A 21054-nucleotide genomic window follows, 5' to 3' on the forward strand; every position below is an offset into this window, starting at 1 on the left:
TACATTTGATTTGATTCTTTCATTGAAAAGCAAATCTATAAAAAACTATAAATAAACTATAAATATATATATAAAACAACATTCTATAGGTTGAATGATTAGTATTTGTAGCTGATCACATTCCTCACTTGAATACCATGTAAAGCGATGTGCTCGACAATACACGTCTTCTTGTTTGTTTTCCTACCAGCAGACTCTGTCTCTCCACCCTCAGCCTCTCTGACGGACTGTCTCCACCTTCCATCACCATGTCGCCAAATACTCAGACTGTTCACAGCCAGAAATGTATTTGTGACACAACAGTTATCTCTCATAATATATTATTTGTTGAACAACAATTACAGTCCATCCATTCTGGTTTACAATACATTTTTACTTTCCACTAATAATAACTAGAATTATTATGTAAAACAACATTCTATAGGTTGAATGATGAGTGTTTCCCGCTGACCACATTCCTCACTTGAACACCAATATATGTACTGGACAATATATGTGGTCTTGTTTGTCTCCCTACCAGCCGACTCTGTCTCTCCGCTCTGATGGACTGTCTCTACTTTCCACCACTGTGCGCCAAATACTCAAAATGTGAATCTGAAGGCTGGCACCCTGAGCCTGAGCTGGTCAGTAAAGGAGTCAATCTCAAATGTGAAAACTGTTCAAGGGTGTGCAGACGTTCACTAGGCTCTGTATACCCATTTATTAGAAACTATTCTCACAGTAATCCTATACTTTGCACATGAACCGCCGCCCATTTGGAGTAAGAAATCATGAATGTATTTACGTGTGAATGCCTTCATTCACCGTTCATCTCTGTCGGAACCAGGCCTTCTTAGGAAGGATGTAGGCCTTTCAGCGGCATGCTTGTAAGGCTCTGATTGTCCAAAAGGGGTTCCCCCCGTCTTCTACTGTTGTTCACTCTGGAAGATGCTCCGAGGATAGGCTAGCCAGTCGTGTCGACAGTTCCCATTGGTGATGAGAGAAGTAGAATACGGTGATTTGAGAAGAATAGTAGGATAGGATGGTTTGAAGAGTAGTAGGATGGTCCCACTTAAATTAACTAGCCTACATGGCTTTCTTTCATTGATCCCTAATATTCTGAACTGTTCTCTCCATATATTCTAGTGAGTCTATCGAGAAAATTCTAATTAACGATACACAACATTTTAAGGGAAGTCTTTCGGTAAATATGCTGAAAACCCTATTCCATGAAAACTCCACAAGAAAATCTGCTGGCCAGCAAGTGGGAGGGTTTTCAGCTGTTGAATTAAATGTATTCAACGCATGCAAGGGAACCACGCCTGCAAAGCATAAGGTACGTCTGAATACCAACACCTGAGAAGTGCATAGGGAAGGCGTACATTTCCTAATTCTGAATCGGACCCTTGGTAAATATTGAAACAAAGGTGCAACCTGAAATTAGACAGCATCAGATGCTGGGTTTGTTCCAGTATCTACCCGCTCCGTGTTCTCTGTCCTATTTGTATTCATAGTCTATCACTAGGAGAAATTAACATTATATAACAGAAGAAGGGAAAAAAACACAAAGCTATGCTCTCTCAGGCATGTCCAAACTCAAATGGATAACCTTTGTCACAAGGAAACAGAGATTGTACTGCATAGGCTATTAGGTTAATTAATGGGCACATCTCTGAGCAACACTGACAACCTTAAAAAACATGCCACTTTGAGAGTAAATAAACAATGCAGTCATGTGGTTGTGATTAACTTGAGTGATATAATGAGAACAAGAACAGAGTCAGATGTTGTAGATATTTTTTATATTGGTGTTTTTGTTCTGATGTAAGTTACTTTGAAATCAGAGCAACATCCTTGGGGCAGGTTAAGTGAGCCCATTCTTTCTAGAGACACATTTTTGCAACTGATAAGAGTACGCAGATTGGATACAGTGGTATTTCTGGCCTGGCTGTGGCCTGAGGGACAACTTGGACAAAGTCAATGGAAAAATGTATCAGCTATTTATAAGGGGCCTGCCATGCCAAATAATCCTCCCAGGCCAAAAAGTGTCCCCCTCTGCGTCACAATGGTTTCAATAAACTACTGTGTTACCGTCCGTTACTATATCAACGGCGTGATGACCTAATGATTAGAATTTTGGAGATCATTACAGCCTAAAATATGTTATTTTCATCATCGCTATGCAAACAAGGCTGATTTCCACGACAATTTCGCTGTTTAAACAAGTTTTGTTTAGCTAATAAAATGAGAACATTTCTTCGAACTACTTTTGGGTACCTTGTTAACATTACAACATGAAATCAATGTCCTAAATGTTGCTATGTTTCGGGAAATGGCAAAGAAAACGTTATCTACTTGACACACTTGTTATTTACCTTACAGATCAAAGTCAGATAATTTCCACTCCATTCATATGCAAATCCATTTGATTCATACACTGGCTTGTCTGGCTGGCATGTTTTTATTTTAACCTGCCCTTCACTTATCTACATTGAAATCGTATAATTTCAGTCATACTCTATTAGGATAAAAAAAAAAATCTTTCTCGCATAGCTCATTAGTACACCCTTGTGGTTGAATATATGTGTATCTATTGTAGGTCCCAGGATACAACAATTAATAATTTGGAACAAATAAATACCGTCAAAGGAAACCTTACAATTTACAATGAAAACCAACCTGACAATATTTAATATTTTAATACATAAATGTTTATATTTTTTGGTACAGTTGAGTCATTAATTTACTTTCACAGATTTTTTTGTACATTCACATGGCAATCATAAACTAAAATACTGAATTCTGGAGTGTGGAATATAGAGGAGGTGGTTGCTGTGTGGGTGGGAGGTTCTGCCGGTCACTTCTCAACAGGCAGCCAGTCTTGGAAGGGAGAATTGAAGAGGGAGACTGCAGTCTGGGCACTGCTGCTCTATTTGTTCTGAGTGTTTGCAGTGCTAGTGTTTTTAGTTCATCTTTGTATCTCACATATTAAGTGCCCAGTATGATAGAGCCAGAAAAATATCAGTGTTAGGGAAACTAAAACTTGCTTCATTTTATTTTGTGTGCAAATGCACATAGTTATTATCTGAGATTTTTTATATTCACTTTAAGCAAAAAGTGACAAATTGAAACATTGTGTGCTCTCTGATATAACATTCATTGAAATCATAATAATTTCAGATATCATAGAATGTGATTGATAAACAAAAGGCAATTTCACATGCCCAGCTGTTCACCTCCTTGATAATTCCCCGTTGGTTGAGTTTGGCAATCATATGCTTCACTCCGAAATGGCCTGCATGCAGTCACCTCCTTCTCCTCCTTAGTAAAAATCCCCCTCCTGTGTGGCTGGCCATCCTTCCCCCGTAGGTACATATGATTGCCTAACAAGTTGGAAGAGAATAGTTGAAATACTCTTAAGTACATTTGTACTGCTGTCTTTCTCTCCACCTCTCTCGGTCTGTCTGTCTTCCACTCTCTCTCCATCTCTCACTTTCATCTCTCTGTGTCTGTCTAGCGAAGACACCTTGTTAAGCAGTTAACTTCTATTAGATAACTGGACGGATTTAGCTATGTACAACCATTTTTCAACAACCATTTTCCATCTAGCTAGTTGGTCATCTTCATGTTGCTAGCTATACATAGTGTAACGACCCAGGGTTTATAAGCGCGGAAATCGACTCTGCCGTTTGAGCATGCTTTTGCGGCACAATCGATAGCGCCCTGGACCTCGGGCTAGGTCGAGGGTTTGAGACCTGCTCCCTGCTGTTTCATTACACAGGTGTCAGAAGTGATCGGACCTTGCATCCACGACAGTGCGTGTGCTTGGCTGGTGAGCACTTTCCTGTAAGACGTAGAGTCGCAAGCTAGCGCGAGGACGCGCTCTTTGAAAGGAGGGAGTAGTGTAACGACCCTGGGTTTATAAGCACGGAAATTGACTCTTCCGCACGAGCATTGACTCTGCCGGCAGTTGACAGCGCGCCGGACCTCGGGCTAGGGGGTCGAGGGTTCGAGACCTGCTCCCTGCTGTTTCATTACAATATAGTTCAGTGGAGGCTGCTGTGGGGAGGATGGCTCATAATAATGTCTGGAATGGAGTAAATGGAATTGTATCAAGCACGTGGTTTCCATGTGGTTGATAGCATTCTATTGACGCCATTCCAGCCATGATTATGAGCCGTCCTCCCCTCAGCGGTGTCCACTGATATGGTTATGTCTGTCATATTGAGGTATCTAGCTATAAGTTAAACCTGATCAATTAAATGGATAGGTGTAAGCAATTATGGTATTTATACATGCCCTTAACGTTACCCTAAATTTGGAATTTCTCTGAATGGTCCGCCTCTTGTCGAGATCAGTGATGAAGTCATAGTACTTAGCCTGTTTGGAAAGATACATGAAACTGTCCTCGAGGGATGCCATTGAAGTGCAAGCTACATACAGAAAGCTACAACAACAGTTACTGTAGCTGGCTAGCTGACTAGGCAGGCTGAGGTAAATAAGTACAGCAGCTAGCAACGTCAATCTAAAAACAGCTTAAATGAGTTATTCCTATTTAACAATATTTTCTTATTTAAAGACAAATATATGGTAAAGAGTGTTCTATTTCCAGTCTTTTCGGTCCTCTGAAGCAGCAGGTAGACAGAAAGTTGTCGCCGTCAAAAACACCGTCCTTGGAGAGCAATTCTGAGGTATTAATTTTGCGAGGACTGAGCGAGTGTTTATGAAGTGAAATAGAACTAGAACTGCCCGCGTACTCCTTCGTTCGTGACCGCTACGAGTAAAAATAGAGCCAACCAGCATAGCAACGGACGCTTTGGTTAATGACATAATCCGGTCAGTGTTTTTTGCAAATTGTAGCAACAGCAGCTAGAACTCATCGAATCCCATTGTGACGCAGGGGGAACACGTTTTGGCATGAAAGGCCCATTAAAAGGTTATTCACGTCGGATAAATACATACATGCCGTTCATTGTTGGGTCTTCTAGCAGAGCCCATTAAAGGAATTTCATGGAACTATGCACTCATCAGGCTGAGTCTAATGAAAAGGAATGTGACATCATGGGCCAGTTTCAGCAGGTAGTTCATCAACATGGTGTTTGTGGTTTGATAAGCAGTGTTGCCAACTCATTTTCAGGGTAAATTGCAGGTTGATTTGTTGCTAAAAGTTGCTAAATGACGTTGTGATGTCATTGCGTGATAACGTAAAACTGCGTCATTACGTGGAATATACAATAACGTTACTTAAATTGACTGGCCATCTCAGCGAAAAATATGATTTGACATTTGTTCAGGTTCAGACTCCCACTCTTTTCTGTACTTCTGGCTATACAATTTTGATTGAGACATGTTGATTGATGTTGTAAGTTCTGTTCAAGATCAAAACATTCGTGACCAACTATATTAATTGGGTTTGGCTCGTCGAACCCGTACTTCTACTACTGCAGTCAGCCAACAATGATTTGCAATTTGCTGCTGTCCTGCTGCCTGTGCACGAGCTGAGCGCCTGCTGCTGACGTCACTCACAATGCACTTTCGCAGCCAGGCACGTGTGTTGTGACTGAGTGTGTGACAGAGAAAATCGTTTTTGTGTCATTTAGAGGGAAAATGCGTGCATTTTAGCGTTTGAGTCACTTTTCAAAAGTTGCTAAAAGTTCAAAATACATTTTTAAACAAAATTGCTAAATTGGCATCACTGCTGATAAATCCTCACTGAGCTCTGCATGCTGTTCTCACTTGTACGCTCGCACACACACACACACACAGAAAATGAAAGGACAAACATAATTGAAGTATATAGTACCCAAATGTTCCTCAACGGCAACAAAGCCATAATGGTAAAATATTAATCTCAAGTAAATCTCACAATTGATTTTATATGTTTATTTCATACACAGAGGTATAATATAAATATAGATATATTGTGCTATTTATTTCAAAACTGGCAAGACATGATTTGTGTTGAACAGTTCAGTTCGACCTTGACTGGTTAATGCAGCTTTAACAGACACAAAACAGTCAAGATTGGGGGCAATTACATTTTCAGTCAGTCCTTTTACTGAACACATCAAATTGAAAAGTGCCTATCGTTTTCCATTGGGAAATTTAATTTCAATTAATCTCCTGGACAGACTGGAAGTTAAATGGAATTGACCCCAACCATACATACAGTGCCCCCATAAATATGGTACTGAGAAAAGAAAACACATCTGCACCAATGCAGAAATTGCATAATAGTCCATATACAACATAGTTATTGTTATTCAAACAAACAAAATAACAAACCAGACAGTTTCACAGTGTATGAATGAACAGAGAGTCATGGTGTGTTAATGTTATTCTTTTTCACATGCTCTTGGGTGGGCTCCTTCAGTGAGAGTCAGAAAGTAAAGTATTGGGCGAACAGCTCTTTTTGTTCCTCCGATTCGTTTGGTTCCATGGTTGCCTTGTCCGTCTCAGGAAGGCTGCATGAGAAGGTTGAAACGACAGCAGTTACACAATGCCAAACCATAAAAAGTTTCAAAGAGCCAACACAGAGTTTAATGAACACACTCAACATACAGTACATTCCAGAATGCAATGCAGCTACGTAAAGAGGCTGCATATAGTCTTCATAACACTAAAAGTGCCTTGGCTCAAACCCTTTGGCTCTCTTGATCCAAAAATCAGTTACTTCACCTTTCCACAATATTGTCCTGAAGTATTTTCAAAATGTAGTTTCTTATTTCTCAGTGATGGTGCGAATCAAAGCCTGACAGCATTCCCTCTTTTAACAATAGCTATTAGAGTAGTGAGTGAATTCTAAATATGACGTGTATACACAAGCAGTTACATTCATATAAACGTAACTATGGCTGAGGCAGAGTGAGTGTGATGCTGCTGAATAAATGTCAGCTAACCAGGCAGCGTGCACCCGTGACGCAAACATCCACTCCCAAAGGAAGGCAGACCCATTTAAGCAGCTTATTCATATTCAAAGCAACATGTTAATGCCCATGATAGCGTTCAAAATAAACAATGCCATCCATTTCCTCTGGGTCTGGGTCTCCCCTGACAATGGGCCTAATTGAGCACTAGCATCCATGGTGTTCAGCCAATGTTCTGACCATGGTCCTGAATCCACCTGTTTTGTCTGTACTGTAGATCGCTCCTTTGAGTGGGAGTTGTCGAACTATCTGATAATAAGTTGCTTATTTCAGGAGGTTGGACTGAAGACTTAGGTCTCTCTCTCATTTTTGTGTGGCTTACTTCGTGTAAAAAGACAGTTTGGTGCAACTTCATTCATAGGGGAATTTTTTTTGATTTGAGCAATGCATGATGGGCACTGCCTTTTTTTTCTATAAAAAATAAAAACATGTTAACAACCCAATATTGATAATCAACCATCATGGACATTTTATTAATTGTTTCATGCTGTGTTGTTACAGGATTCAACCCACATAATGCATAGTACATTTAATGAAAATAATAATTGACCTCAAAAAGCACAAATCGCTCAGCACTAAGTGAAGCTTTGGTTGTTATGTACAGTGCCTTCAGAAAGTATTGAAACCCCTTGACTTATTCTATATTTTATTGTGTTACCGAATTAAAAAATGTATATAAAAAAAATTAATCATACCCCTCTACACACCCCCAAAGTCAAAACGTGTTTTTTGAAAACTTTGCAATGTTATTGGAATTAAAATACAGAAATATCTCAGTTATATAAATATTCACAACCTGAGTAAATACATGTTAGAATCACCTTTGACAGTGATTACAGCTGTGAGTCTTTCTGGGTTAGTCTCTAAGAGCTTTGCACACCTGCACACCTGGATTTTTTTTTTAATTCTTCAAGCTCTGTCTAGTTGGTTGTTGAGCATTGCTAGACAGCCATTTTAAAGTCAAAACTGTAACTAGGCAACTCCAGAACATTGAATGTCATCTTGGTAAGCAACTCCAGTGTGTATTTTTCCTTGTGTTTTAGGTAATATTTCTGCTGAAAGATGAATTTGTCTCCCAGTGTCTGGTGGAAAGCAGACAACCAGTTTTTTTGCTAAAATTTTGCCTGTTCTTAGCTCTATTCAGTTTCTTTTTATAATAAAAACTCCCTAGTTCTTGCCGATGACAAGCATACCCATAACATGATGCAGCCACCACCGTGCTTAAAAATATGGACAACGACCCAACACATCTTTGGACAATGTGTTAACTAACCTCCAGACGAGCGTCAATGCCATACAACTCTCCTTCCGTGGCCTCCAACTGCTCTTAAATGCAAGTAAAACTAAATGCATGCTCTTCAACCGATCGCTGCCCACACCTACGTAGGTTCCAAATGTATCCAAGTGTTCTCGCTTTGTCTCTCCCTCTCTTTACCTACCCCTCCCTCTCCATATGTGTAACAAGCCGTCATATCTTGTCAGTCCACTACGGACCTGTTTCATTGTATTACGTTTCTAATTAATAATCTATACCTTGTGTTTATGTATTGTGTTATTATTTAGCTAGTTAGTAAATAAATAATTAAGTCAATTTGTGTATTGCTGATTCATCAATCAATCAAATTTATTCATAAAGCCCTTTTTACATCAGCCGATGTCACAAAGTGCTATATAGAAACCCAAGCCTAAAACCCCATAAAGCAAGCAATGCGGCTAGGAAAAACTCCCAAGAAAGGCAGGAACCTAGGAAGACACCTGGGGAGGAACCAGGCTCAGGAGTGGCCAGTCCTCCTCTGGCTGTGCCTGGGTGGAGATTATACCTCATTATACCCTGATGAAGACAGCTTGCCTGTCGAAACGTTGGATATAAAAATTTTGCATCTGAGCTCCTAGAGTGTGCAGCTCTCCTTTATTTTTACGTTTTCTACTCCGCTAGCCAGCACCTCGCCTAAATAGGTGTGCGTTTCTTTTTCTTCTAGATTGGGTGGAGATTATAACAGTACATGGCCAAGATGTTCAAACGTTCATAGATGACCAATATGGTTAGGGTTCTTGCAGATATAAAGGAGTATGTGACCTTCAGAATGAGACTGATATGAGGTAATAATAATTAATACGTGACTGTTATCGAGATATATATCTATATATCTTCCAAGAGTTTAATTCGGGAGATGGTAACTCATTGAACTACGTTTCCCGTGCTGCCCCAAATTCCTAATGAGTTAGTTGTTACATGATTTGTTTCATTGAGTAACAATTAAACATAGTTAATTGATTTGATAAATAACAGTCATCACATTAGTCGATAGTCACATTAGTCGATAGTCACGTCACGACACGTGACATTAAAACTTGAAACAGCCTCCTAACTCCTGATTGGTCAGTTCAGTGGAGCCAGATCCTTATCATTCCTTCTGGCTGTTGGAGAGGTGGAGGGGTAGTTGAGTGAGCTGGGGCCTTTAATGGCCTTGCCTCTGGGAGCCTGTCAGCCTTTTGCCTGTCAGCTTTTGACATGATGAGATAAGAGTGAGATAAGTACTACCTGCAAGATATTTTGTGAATAGTGCTATAAAAGTATTTGAAGAGGTCCTAATTTCAAACTCTCATAAAAACATGACAACATTATTTTCTACACTAAAGAATGGGATTTTGATCATAAAAATGCATATGCATGAAAATAAAGACTTTTCATTTTGGAGAGAATACTGGACACTAGGGGACACCTAGGCCTTGGATAAAAGTCTATAATGATAGATTGGTATAAGATATCTGCTCCATTTTCATGGCACATGTTGACAAGATGTTGGGGAATCACTTGAGGGAATTATTGACCCACCTCAGTGTTCAGGTCAATAAACATACTAGTTGTTTTGTTATGTTTCAGTCTTCTGTGATGTATATAACGTGTAATATTGTGACGCAAACTCAAAATTCAATACATTTTAACTCTATATCTGATATGGTATAGGTGTCATCTTTAATTAAGCCGGCTGTGTGACCCTGATTTAGCCCTCTGCAGTTGTTACCAGGTCCTAGTCTTTTTATCAACCCTGGATTAAATTTGATTTATTTTACCTTTATTTAACTAGACAAGTAAGTTAAGAAAAAAAAATCAGATTTTCAATGACGGCCTAGGAACAGTGGGTTAACTGCCTTGTTCAGGGGCAGAACGACAGAACGATTACCTTGTCAGCTCGGGGATTTGATCTTGCAACCTTTCGGTTACAAGTCCAACGCTCTAACCACTAGGCTACGCTGCCGCCTCAATGATAGTGGCAGCTTGTGGTTACATATAACAAGGTCATATTTTGGTTTGATTTATTAACATGGTAATTCACAGGTGACTTTCAAATGTGTAATTACATTAGTTACATAGTGGAACAAGAGAATATGTAATAATATCAGTAGTTACACATGTGGGATAACATTAAGCAAGTGAATGTGTAATTACACAATCCTAGTTCCAATTGTGCAATAACTGATTCCGCAACAACCCCATTACCATGTAGTTACATAGTAAAATCTAACATAGTAAAATGTAACTACTATGTTGTTTACACAGTTATTACTGTGTTACTTACATAGTAATGGTGGCAACTTAATGTAAAGTGTTACCAAATATGGTGGTGTATCTGATGTGATGGGGCTGTTTTGCTTCCACTGGTTCTGGGACGATGTTAAGGTCAATGGCACCATGAACTTTACCCAGTACCAGGACTTTTTTTTAAATTATTATATATATATTTTTTTACATTGGATAAAAGTAGAGACTCAGAGCTAGAAAACTGTATATAATACACTACAATTGAGGAACAATGGGAAAGTAATTTTTCTTTGAAAGTCGATAAACTTGTAACCCCACTTTTGAGAAAATGGCACTTGAATGTTTCGGTACACCTACTGGAGACCTCTTCTTTGTCTACACCCATTCAGCATCGTTCACACCCTCTTAAGCCTTAGCCCCACCCATCTCTTTAAGGATTCACATGTGAGGCCATGTGCTAAACAGTGAGTATGGTAGTGTACTAAACAACCAAAGATTTCAAGACTAAAGGCTGGTTTATACTACATCTATCGACATGTCTATACAGTTGTAAAATAAAGCTTACGACACTGTCTCGTTGGCCTAACGTTATCTTAATTTGGCTTTGGTGCAGGTCATGTTGTTCGTTACATTACACCATATCAATTAAAATCTAAGTTATTTGTCACATGCACAGAATACACAAGGTGTAAACGGTACAGTGAAATGGTTACTTGCATAGTGGAGTCTTTTGTTTAGACATGTAGTTAGCTAGCACAACAATTAACCATAATCCCAACTCATAACCTGCATGAATCTACAGGTAGCTAACACTAACTAACCAAGTAGGTTCAATGTTAGCTAGCTAGCTAACATTAGGCTAAAACTAGCAATTCAAATGGCTCTGAGATACGAACAATATTACTACACGGATCATACATGTAATGTCAGCTAGCGAGCCAGCCAGCCAGCTAACATTAGCTAGGTCGCTAACAGTACGCTTTAAGTTGCAAAGAAAACAACTTTGACAAAATTACAAATGTATATCAGAAAATTTTGCTAGCTAGACTCTCCTACCCGTACACATGGATGAACGCTTCTCCCTCTCTGTCACATATGCCATGGTTGCCCTTAGTTTGAAGATATCATCTGGAGACAGGTGTTTTATATAACAGCCTTCTGTGTTCTCTTTTTGATTCCCTCCGCATTTGCAATCAAACGCCTGCATTTTCTCCATCTCCTTAGCTATCATACTCTGCTTCCACCGGGCATTCCAATGATTTCAAAACTCGCAACACTTAGCAACACTTTTGCAGTTCTTCGTGATATCTTTCAAAAAAAGCTGTGTTAGAAAGGATTACCTACACATACTGAGCAGCTCATGTTATAGACAGAAGCGAGCTACATGGCAGACCAATCCGAACTGATCTCTCGGCATGTCCAGCCCAACTATTATCTCAGCCAATCATAGCTAGGGGAGGTTCCTTCCTTTTTCAGTGGCTAAACCAAATAGGCTTGTAATTTAACAATTTCATTCATATTTACAGATGGCATACACATTTGTTATTAAGGCACAAGAGAATTCACCTGTTCCAGAAGGCATTTCTGCCAAAACAATATATATATATGATCAAATGACTCTCTTGTGAAGTAGTGACGGGAACCATCTGCTTAGTTTCCTGAAACAAGTTATAAAAAAAGATCAGTGCCGTTATCCTTGCAAGGGGAGGGTGCCGGAGTACTGAAAAGGGGTGCAAATAATTTTGACCCCTATCTTTTTGAGAGAACAAAACTATGACTCTCTTTCTCTAAGCAATTGTATTAGTATAAAATAATATAATCTAACCCCCCCCTTTTTTTTATACATACAATATACAGTGGGGAGAACAAGTATTTGATACACTGCCGATTTTGCAGGTTTTCCTACTTACAAAGCATGTAGAGGTCTGTAATTTTTATCATAGGTACACTTCAACTATGAGAGACGGAATCTAAAACAAAAATCCAGAAAATCACATTGTATGATTTTTAAGTAATTAATTTGCATTTTATTGCATGACATAAGTATTTGATCACCTACCAACCAGTAAGAATTCCGGCTCTCACAGACCTGTTAGTTTTTCTTTAAGAAGCCCTCCTGTTCTCCACTCATTACCTGTATTAACTGCACCTGTTTGAACTCGTTACCTGTATAAAAGACACCTGTCCACACACAATCAAACAGATTCCAACCTCTCCACAATGGCCAAGACCAGAGAGCTGTGTAAGGACATCAGGGATAAAATTGTAGACCTGCACAAGGCTGGGATGGGCTACAGGACAATAGGCAAGCAGCTTGGTGAGAAGGAAACAACTGTTGGCGCAATTATTAGAAAATGGAAGAAGTTCAAGATGACGGTCAATCACCCTCGGTCTGGGGCTCCATGCAAGATCTCACCTCGTGGGGCATCAATGATCATGAGGAAGGTGAGGGATCAGCCCAGAACTACACGGCAGGACCTGGTCAATGACCTGAAGAGAGCTGGGACCACAGTCTCAAAGAAAACCATTAGTAACACACTACGCCGTCATGGATTAAAATCCTGCAGCGCACACAAGGTCCCCCTGCTCAAGCAGGCGCATGTCCAGGCCCGTCTGAAGTTTGCCAATGACCATCTGGATGATCCAGAGGAGGAATGGGAGAAGGTCATGTGGTCTGATGATTCAAAAATAGAGCTTTTTGGTCTAAACTCCACTCGCCGTGTTTGGAGGAAGAAGAAGGATGAGTACAACCCCAAGAACACCATCCCAACCGTGAAGCATGGAGGTGGAAACATCATTCTTTGGGGATGCTTTTCTGCAAAGGGGACAGGACGACTGCACCGTATTGAGGGGAGGATGGATGGGGCCATGTATTGCGAGATCTTAGCCAACAACCTCCTTCCCTCAGTAAGAGCATTGATGATGGGTCGTGGCTGGGTCTTCCAGCATGACAACGACCCGAAACACACAGCCAGGGCAACTAAGGAGTGGCTCCGTAAGAAGTATCTCAAGGTCCTGGAGTGGCCTAGCCAGTCTCCAGACCTAAACCCAATAGAAAATCTTTGGAGGGAGCTGAAAGTCCGTATTGCCCAGCGACAGCCCCGAAACCTGAAGGATCTGGAGAAGGTCTGTATGGAGGAGTGGGCCAAAATCCCTGCTGCAGTGTGTGCAAACCTGGTCAAGAACTACAGGAAACGTATGATCTCTGTAATTGCAAACAAAGGATTCTGTACCAAATATTAAGTTCTGCTTTTCTGATGTATCAAATACTTATGTCATGCAATAAAATGCAAATTAATTACTTAAAAATCATACAATGTGATTTTCTGGATTTTTGTTTTAGATTCCGTCTCTCACAGTTGAAGTGTACCTATGATAAAAATTACAGACCTCTACATGCTTTTTAAGTAGGAAAATCTGCAAAATCGGCAGTGTATCAAATACTTGTTCTCCCCACTGTAGATATTTTTTGTTCATTTTTAGCAAGGGTGCCAATAATTTTGGACCTGACTGTATATTATGTACCTATGTACGTTATATTAAATATCAACCTTAAACAAAAAACTTAACTTTATGTATGCCTTTTGGTATCCATACCAGATTCAATCAGTATATTGTTGATCAAGTTGATCAGTATATTGGTGTTCGTAATTGAATTAGTATAAACTGAGCAGGTGTTCAGTGGATAACTAACCTTGATGAGAGGGTTAATGACTCCAACATTAGGACTGGTGTTGAACACTTTGTTGAAGCCAGTCTCTCTGTTGACCAGCTCCAGCTGATAGAACTTCTTGTCGTCCTACAAAAAAAAACAGGAAAAACCAGTCAGTTCATGTCTGTAACAGAAGGACCACTTTGGAAACAAGTGTTTAAATTACTGCTTTGAAGTGGGGAACCAATGGACATCTTGTTGTATTATTTCATACCCCAAATTCAACATGTGAGTCAGAGGACTGACATGGATAGAATGGGACCACACTCAGAGCCACACAAAGGTCCCAATTTAAGTCAATAAAATAAATGCCAACTCTAAATTCACTTAGAATGTTTCTGCTGTATTTGATGGTAAAGTTGTTCCTCTGGCACAGAATGTATTGGACATTGACAGGAATCCATGCCACACCTATCCTTAAAATACAGTGTTAACATTCTGAGTTAACCCTCAGTGAGGATTCCCTTTATATGCAACTGATTGAATTGAGTTAGGGCCCTTAAGTGTTTGCATCAGTACAATGTGTTGTATCATTCACAGGGAATAAAACCTTGGAAGTTGAAATGTTGGTAAAATCATTAGAAGTTGTAAGAAGGTAAAATAAAGTCCACTAAAAGGAGGAAATCTTAAGGTAAGGTGTATATAAACTTAAAGAGAGTTGAATGATATCAGCTTTCTTTTTTGTTTATTTTATTCCCTTATGACCATAGCAGGTGCAAACACTTAAAACAATACCCTCTGATTTGTAGCTAGATGGTAGATATTCAAATTCTAAAACTTTAGTCAAGAAATCCTATAGTCACATCTTGGCCACAAATGCTGAGTGGGTATTTTTCTATTTGTTTGATGTGTACTTGAAGCATGAAATTCAGATATTACATACATTGAAATAAATCACAAGGGTTAATAAAAATCAATGAATCAGGGCATACAATCAAAGAATGTCAGTGCTTGTTCATGGTTCGAAGATATCATTATGAGGGTCAGTGAGAGGGCATTTGTTTAGTGAGTCATGGAGCTAGCTGGGGGGGGTTCATATTGGTGCCTCTTAGGCTTTTGTGCTATCCGTAGTTGGTTCCCAAAATGTTTCTGGTAGGTTCAGAAACTAGCGATGCAGTCCAATTCTCAATTCTCTCCCTTTCTCAATGACGTGTGCACTCATTCACTCTCCCTCATGGACTCAATAGCATTGGATAGGTGTGTACATGGGCTAGATACAGTTGAAGTCAGAAGTTCACATACACCTTAGCCAAATACATTTAAACTCAGTTTTTCACAATTCCTGACATTTAATCCTAGTAAAAAATTCCCTGTCTTAGGCCAGTTAGCATCACAACATTATTTTAAGAATGTGAAATGTCAGAATAATAGTAGAGTGAATTATTTATTTCAGCTTTTATTTCTTTCATCACATTCCCAGTGGGACAGAAGTTTACATACACTCAATTAGTATTTGGTAGCATTGCCTTTAAATTGTTGAACTTCAGTCAAACATTTCGGGTAGCCTTCCACAAGCTTCCCACAATAAGTTGGGTGAATTTTGGCCCATTTCTCCTGACAGAGCTGGTGTAACTGAGTCAGGGTTGTAGGCCTCCTTGCTCACACATGTTTTTTCAGTTCTTCCCACACATTTTCTATAGGATTGAGGTCAGGGCTTTGTGATGGCCACGCCAATACCTTGACTTTGTTGTCCTTAAGCCATTTTGCCACAACTTTGGAAGTATGCTTGGGGTCATTGTCCATTTGGAAGACCCATTTGCGACCAAGCTTTAACTTCCTGACTGATGTCTTGAGATGTTGCTTCAATGCAACCTCACAATTGTCCCACCTCATGATGCCATCTATTTTGTGAAGTGCACCAGTCCCTTCTGCAGCAAAGCACCCGCACAACATGTTGCTGCCACCCCCGTGCTTCACGGTTGGGATGGTGTTCTTCGGCTTGCAATTATCCCCCTTTTTCCTCCAAACATAACAATGGTCATTATGGCCAAACAGTTCTATTTTTGTTATATCAGACCAGAAGACATTTCTCCAAAAAGTATGACCTTTGACCCATGTGCAGTAGCAAACCGTAGTCTGGCCTTTTCATGGCGGTTTTGGAGCAGTGGCTTCTTCCTTGCTGAGCAGCCTTTCAGGTTATGTCGATATAGGACTCGTTTTACTGTGGATATAGATACTTTTGTACCTGTTTCTTCCAGCATCTTCACAAGGTCCTTTGCTGTTGTTCTGGGATTGATTTGCACATTTCGCACCAAAGTATGTCCATCTCTAGGAGACAGAACGCGTCTCCTTCCTGAGTGGTATGACAGCTGCGTGGTCCCATGGTGTTTATACTTGCTTATTATTATTTGTACAGATGAATATGGTACCTTCAGGCGTTTGGAAATTGCTCCCAGGGATGAAACAAACTTGTGGAGGTCTTGACTGATTTCTTTTGATTTTCCCATGATGTCAAGACTGAGTTTGAAGATAGGCCTTGAAATACATCCACAGGTACACCTCCAATTGACTCAAATTATGTCAATTAGCCTATCAGAAGCTTCTTAAGCCATGACATCATTTTCTGGAATTTTCCAAGCTGTTTAAAGGCACAGTCAACTTAGTGTATGTAAACTTCTGACCCACTGGAATTGTGATACAGTGAATTATAAGTGAAATAATCAGTCTGTAAACACTTGTTGGATACATTATTGTGTCATGCATGAAGTAGATGTCCTAATTGACTTTTCAAAACTATAGTTTGTTAACAAGAAATTTGCGGAGTGGTTGAAAAAGGAGTTTTAATGACTCCAACCTAAGTGTATGTAAACATCCAACTTCAACTGTATGTATTTCTTACACCATGCTTTTAAATCCATGTGGGGGAGTGAACGAGGGTGAGAACCGCCAAGTAAAGATTTATAAAGATTCTGTCATATACGATTTCAGGACCATTCATGACTACAGACATTTGTTTTCCCAGACCATGTGATCTAACCAGGGACCTAGTTATTGCTATAGTTAACTATTTAAGCAATAAAGCATGAGGGGGTGTGGTATATGGCCAATATACCACGGCTAAGGGCTGTTCTTATGCACGAAGCAACACGGAGTGCCTGGATACAGGCCTTAACCGTGGTATATTGGCCATATACCACACACCCCCGAGGTGCCTTATTGCTATTATAAACTGGTTATCAACGTAATTAGAGCAGTAAAAATCTATGTTTTGTCATACCAGTGGTATACGGTCTGACATACCACGGCTGTCAGCCAATCAAATCAGCATTCAGGGCTCGAACCACCATGTTTATGAAACAGTATATACAACAACTGAATGTGTTAACACTGTTCTTCATCTAATAGCACAACCAAATGACCTGTACAAGTGATGTATCTACTGCTTGGATAGTTCGATCTGTGCCACTGGCTTAATCCTTAATTCTTTAACTTCGATTTTTGGTTGAGTTAGAGATGTGAATCCAACACATTATTTGTTGACCTGTCATCAAGTTAGTAGGCTCTTCACTGTATTGCAAAAGTTATACGGAATTGTTTGGTTGTCAACAAACCAAATATCAACATTTTGAAGGAGATGTACTGTATCTACTGATTGGATAGTTCCATCTATGCCACTCACGTGGTCCTATTCTTTAACCTTCGAGTTTTGGTTGAGTTGGAGACATGAATCCAACATGTTAATTGTTAACTGCTATTTAGGCCGGGACTCAATCTTATACGCATTATAGGGCCCTTGACATTTAAAGGTAATTTCCATTGCATTTACCGTGAATGCGATCTCCATGAATCTCAAGGAAAATGCCTTTAAAATCTGAATTGTCGACTGTACAACACGCTGTGCTATAAATTAAATTGTGGCCTTACTGTATTGCAAAAGTGATATCGAATTGTTTTTGGTTGTCAACAAAACCAAATATTAACATTTGAAGGAGATGTATCTACTACTTGGACAGTTTCATCTGTGCCACTGGTTTAGGGCTATTCTTTAACTTATATTTTTTGTTGAGATGGAGACGTGAATCCAACATATAGAGTGCCTTTTATATCCGTCCCGCATTATGTGTTTCCAACTTCTAGGACTATTTTAACCCACTTAACCCCAATATTTCACCATCATTATAAAGCCCTACTTCTTTTTTGCTTTGGGAAAGTAAATTCTAAAGATTTTTACCTAATTTAATGTGATTCTTAATTAATTTACATTTGTCACTCAAGTTTAAAGATGTAATCCGCAGTAAAGGGAATCAGTGCGACTGGCCGCCATAGTTGTTTTTGTTGCCGAGCTGAGGAGCGTCACGCAGCATGGTAAAAGAAATTTCAGTACATATCTTCTCTTCTATCGCGGGTGATTCAATGATGTCCGAGGGGGAAAAAACGTGTTTGTTGTTGTAATATCGCAAACGGACGTGGCAGTTTCACCATTAAGGGGAAGGGGATACCGAGTCAGTTCCATAACTGTATCCATTCAACCGAAATGCATCTTCTGCATATAACCCAACCCCTCTGAATTAGAGAGGTGCGGGGGGCTGCCTTAATCGACGTCCAGGTCATCGGTGCCCGGGGAGCAGTTGTTGTGGGGTTTAACTGCCTTGCTCAAGGGCAGAATGGCAAGTTTTTCCACCTTGCCGGCTCAGCGATTCTAATAAGCGACCGTTTCGTTACTGTCGCAACGCTCTAACCGCTGGGATACCAGCTTTAAAGGTCAACCCTGTAACGTGAACTCTCGTATTTCTTTAAAATCTTTTTGTCAAAACAAACATTGATCATCTAATAGCTAAATCATAATGCAGAAGCAGTTGAGCTGGTTCTAATCTTTATGCCATTTTCTGGTGTTTTGTGGCGGAAAACTGGGCCCAGCTAGCATAACACGTCAACGCTGTTGCCCATAGATAGATAAGCTAAAAATGTTTTAACAATTTCAACAACAAAGGGCACACAACAACTTTCTATTTCCTTTGTCACAAGGGGAGATGAAATCTAAGATAAAAATCGTCAACCCTGTCAGTTTAAGTCACTTTTTTAAAAATGTATTTTTTATTTTACCTCTTGAGATGGGGAAAATATGTTTGTCATGAAGTTGAACATGTGCTCTTTGTGACAGAATGTTCAAATTAGGTGAAATTGTTATTTTTTTAAAATGTTATCCCATTTTTCTCCCCAATTTTCATCGTATCCAATCGCTAGTAATTACTATCTTGTCTCATCGCTACAACTCCCGTACGGGCTCGGGAGAGACGAAGGTCGAAAGCCATGCGTCCTCCGAAGCACAACCCAACCAAGCCGCACTGCTTCTTAACACAGCGCGCCTCCAACCCGGAAGCCAGCCGCACCAATGTGTCGGAGGAAACACCGTGTACCTGGCCCCCTTGGTTAGCGCGCACTGCGCCCGGCCCGCCACAGGAGTCGCTGGAGCGCGATGAGACAAGGATATCCCTACCGGCCAAACCCTCCCTAACCCGGACGACGCTATGCCGGCTGCGACAGAGCCTGGGCGCGAACCCAGAGACTCTGGTGGCGCAGCTAGCACTGCGATGCAGTGCCCTAGACCACTGCGCCACCCGGGAGGCCCGAAATTGTTATTTTTGACCAAATTAAAGGACCCAAAATTTACTCGTGGAATAACACAATAATGTAAAAATAATGTCCAGGGAACATACTTCCACAACAGCGCCCAACCAAATGGAAATTACTTTATGTTCCGTGAAGGTGTCTTGTTCGTTGACCAACCACCACCCATTCCCTGAGAATTACTTTTCTACTGAATTCTACTGTGTCAGGGGCAGATCTCAAAAATGGAATTGTGTAATTGCATACAACTATAACAGGATTAATTGGATGGTAGCAATGTCAATGTCTCCCCTAGTCAAATTTATTTAAAGTCACCATGAAGTGAATTTGCTGTTTATTTCCCCCCCCAATGTTCAAGTGAAACCTACGCCCTTGAGTTGACCACCCACCACCAGTTTCTTGACAAGGGCCTCTCGCTCTGTCACCATGTCCTTGAGCTCAGCAATGACCCGTAGGTCCTCATGACGACTCTCTCTGTTCCGAAACTTATCTTCTGTCCCCTCCAATCTAGACCAGGGTGACACATCAAAACATAAAATCTGCATTAGATAACCATAAAAGTATCAAATTGCCTAGTAGACGCCACGCAGTACCTTGTATGGCATCTAGATGGCGCACACATTGAAGGTTATCTAAATCAAAACAAATGTATTTATATAGCCCTTCTTACATCAGCTGATATCTCAAAGTGCTGTACAGAAACCCAGCCTAAAACCCCAAACAGCAAGCAATGCAGGTGTAGAAGCACGAAGGTGTGCAGGTGTAGAAGCATCTAAATTAGGTCACCATAGATGGCATTAAGTATGTAAGCAAAACAATGGGGGAGGATCTGTCTATCAACATTTCAACAGTGGCATAACATTCTAGCACACGTTATCAGATAAAAATAACATTTGAGGTGAGATCCCTGGCTTTTGATTGGTCTCTCACACACACACACACACACACACACACACACACACACACACACACACACACACACACACACACACACACACACACACACACACACACACACACACACACACACACACACACACACACACACACACACACACACACACACACACCCCTTACAGTATCTGGAGGGCAGAGATCTTGTCCTTCAGTAGCTCCTGGGCTTTGTTGAAGTCTGAGAGCATGATCTGAGTCTCTCTATGGTGAACAGCACTCAGCTCCCCCAGCTCTCTCTCATGTCTCTTTGTCAGGTCCTGTTCGTGAGCCCTGAGGCACAGAGAGAGAGACAGAGGTCAGTCACATACCCCCAGTGGCTGAATGTAAACAACGCTTGGCAGCCAAACTATGTTAAAATGAGTGTCTGTACA

The 21054-nt window shown here is 40.3% G+C and overlaps 1 protein-coding gene across 2 annotated transcripts in view; it reads right to left on the bottom strand.

The window, feature by feature from the left end:
• Positions 1–5847: 5847 nt before the first annotated feature.
• fam184aa (family with sequence similarity 184 member Aa) overlaps positions 5848–21054 on the bottom strand; it is a 67626-nt gene continuing 52419 nt past the window's right edge. The window contains exons 14-17 of one of the 2 annotated variants that reach the window (XM_071381818.1): positions 20807–20953; positions 20119–20236; positions 14144–14248; positions 5848–6443 (exon numbers count right to left, since the gene is read on the bottom strand). In XM_071381818.1, the coding sequence (XP_071237919.1) occupies positions 6435–6443; positions 14144–14248; positions 20119–20236; positions 20807–20953 (379 nt within the window). In that variant the 3' untranslated portion in view covers positions 5848–6434. Of the gene's footprint in view, positions 6444–14143; positions 14249–20097; positions 20237–20806; positions 20954–21054 lie in introns of both variants that reach the window. The other variant, XM_071381817.1, reaches the window with a different exon arrangement.

The sequence above is a fragment of the Salvelinus alpinus genome, chromosome 33 (genome assembly GCF_045679555.1).
Source record: "Salvelinus alpinus chromosome 33, SLU_Salpinus.1, whole genome shotgun sequence".
In the NCBI taxonomy this organism is placed as follows: domain Eukaryota; kingdom Metazoa; phylum Chordata; class Actinopteri; order Salmoniformes; family Salmonidae; genus Salvelinus; species Salvelinus alpinus.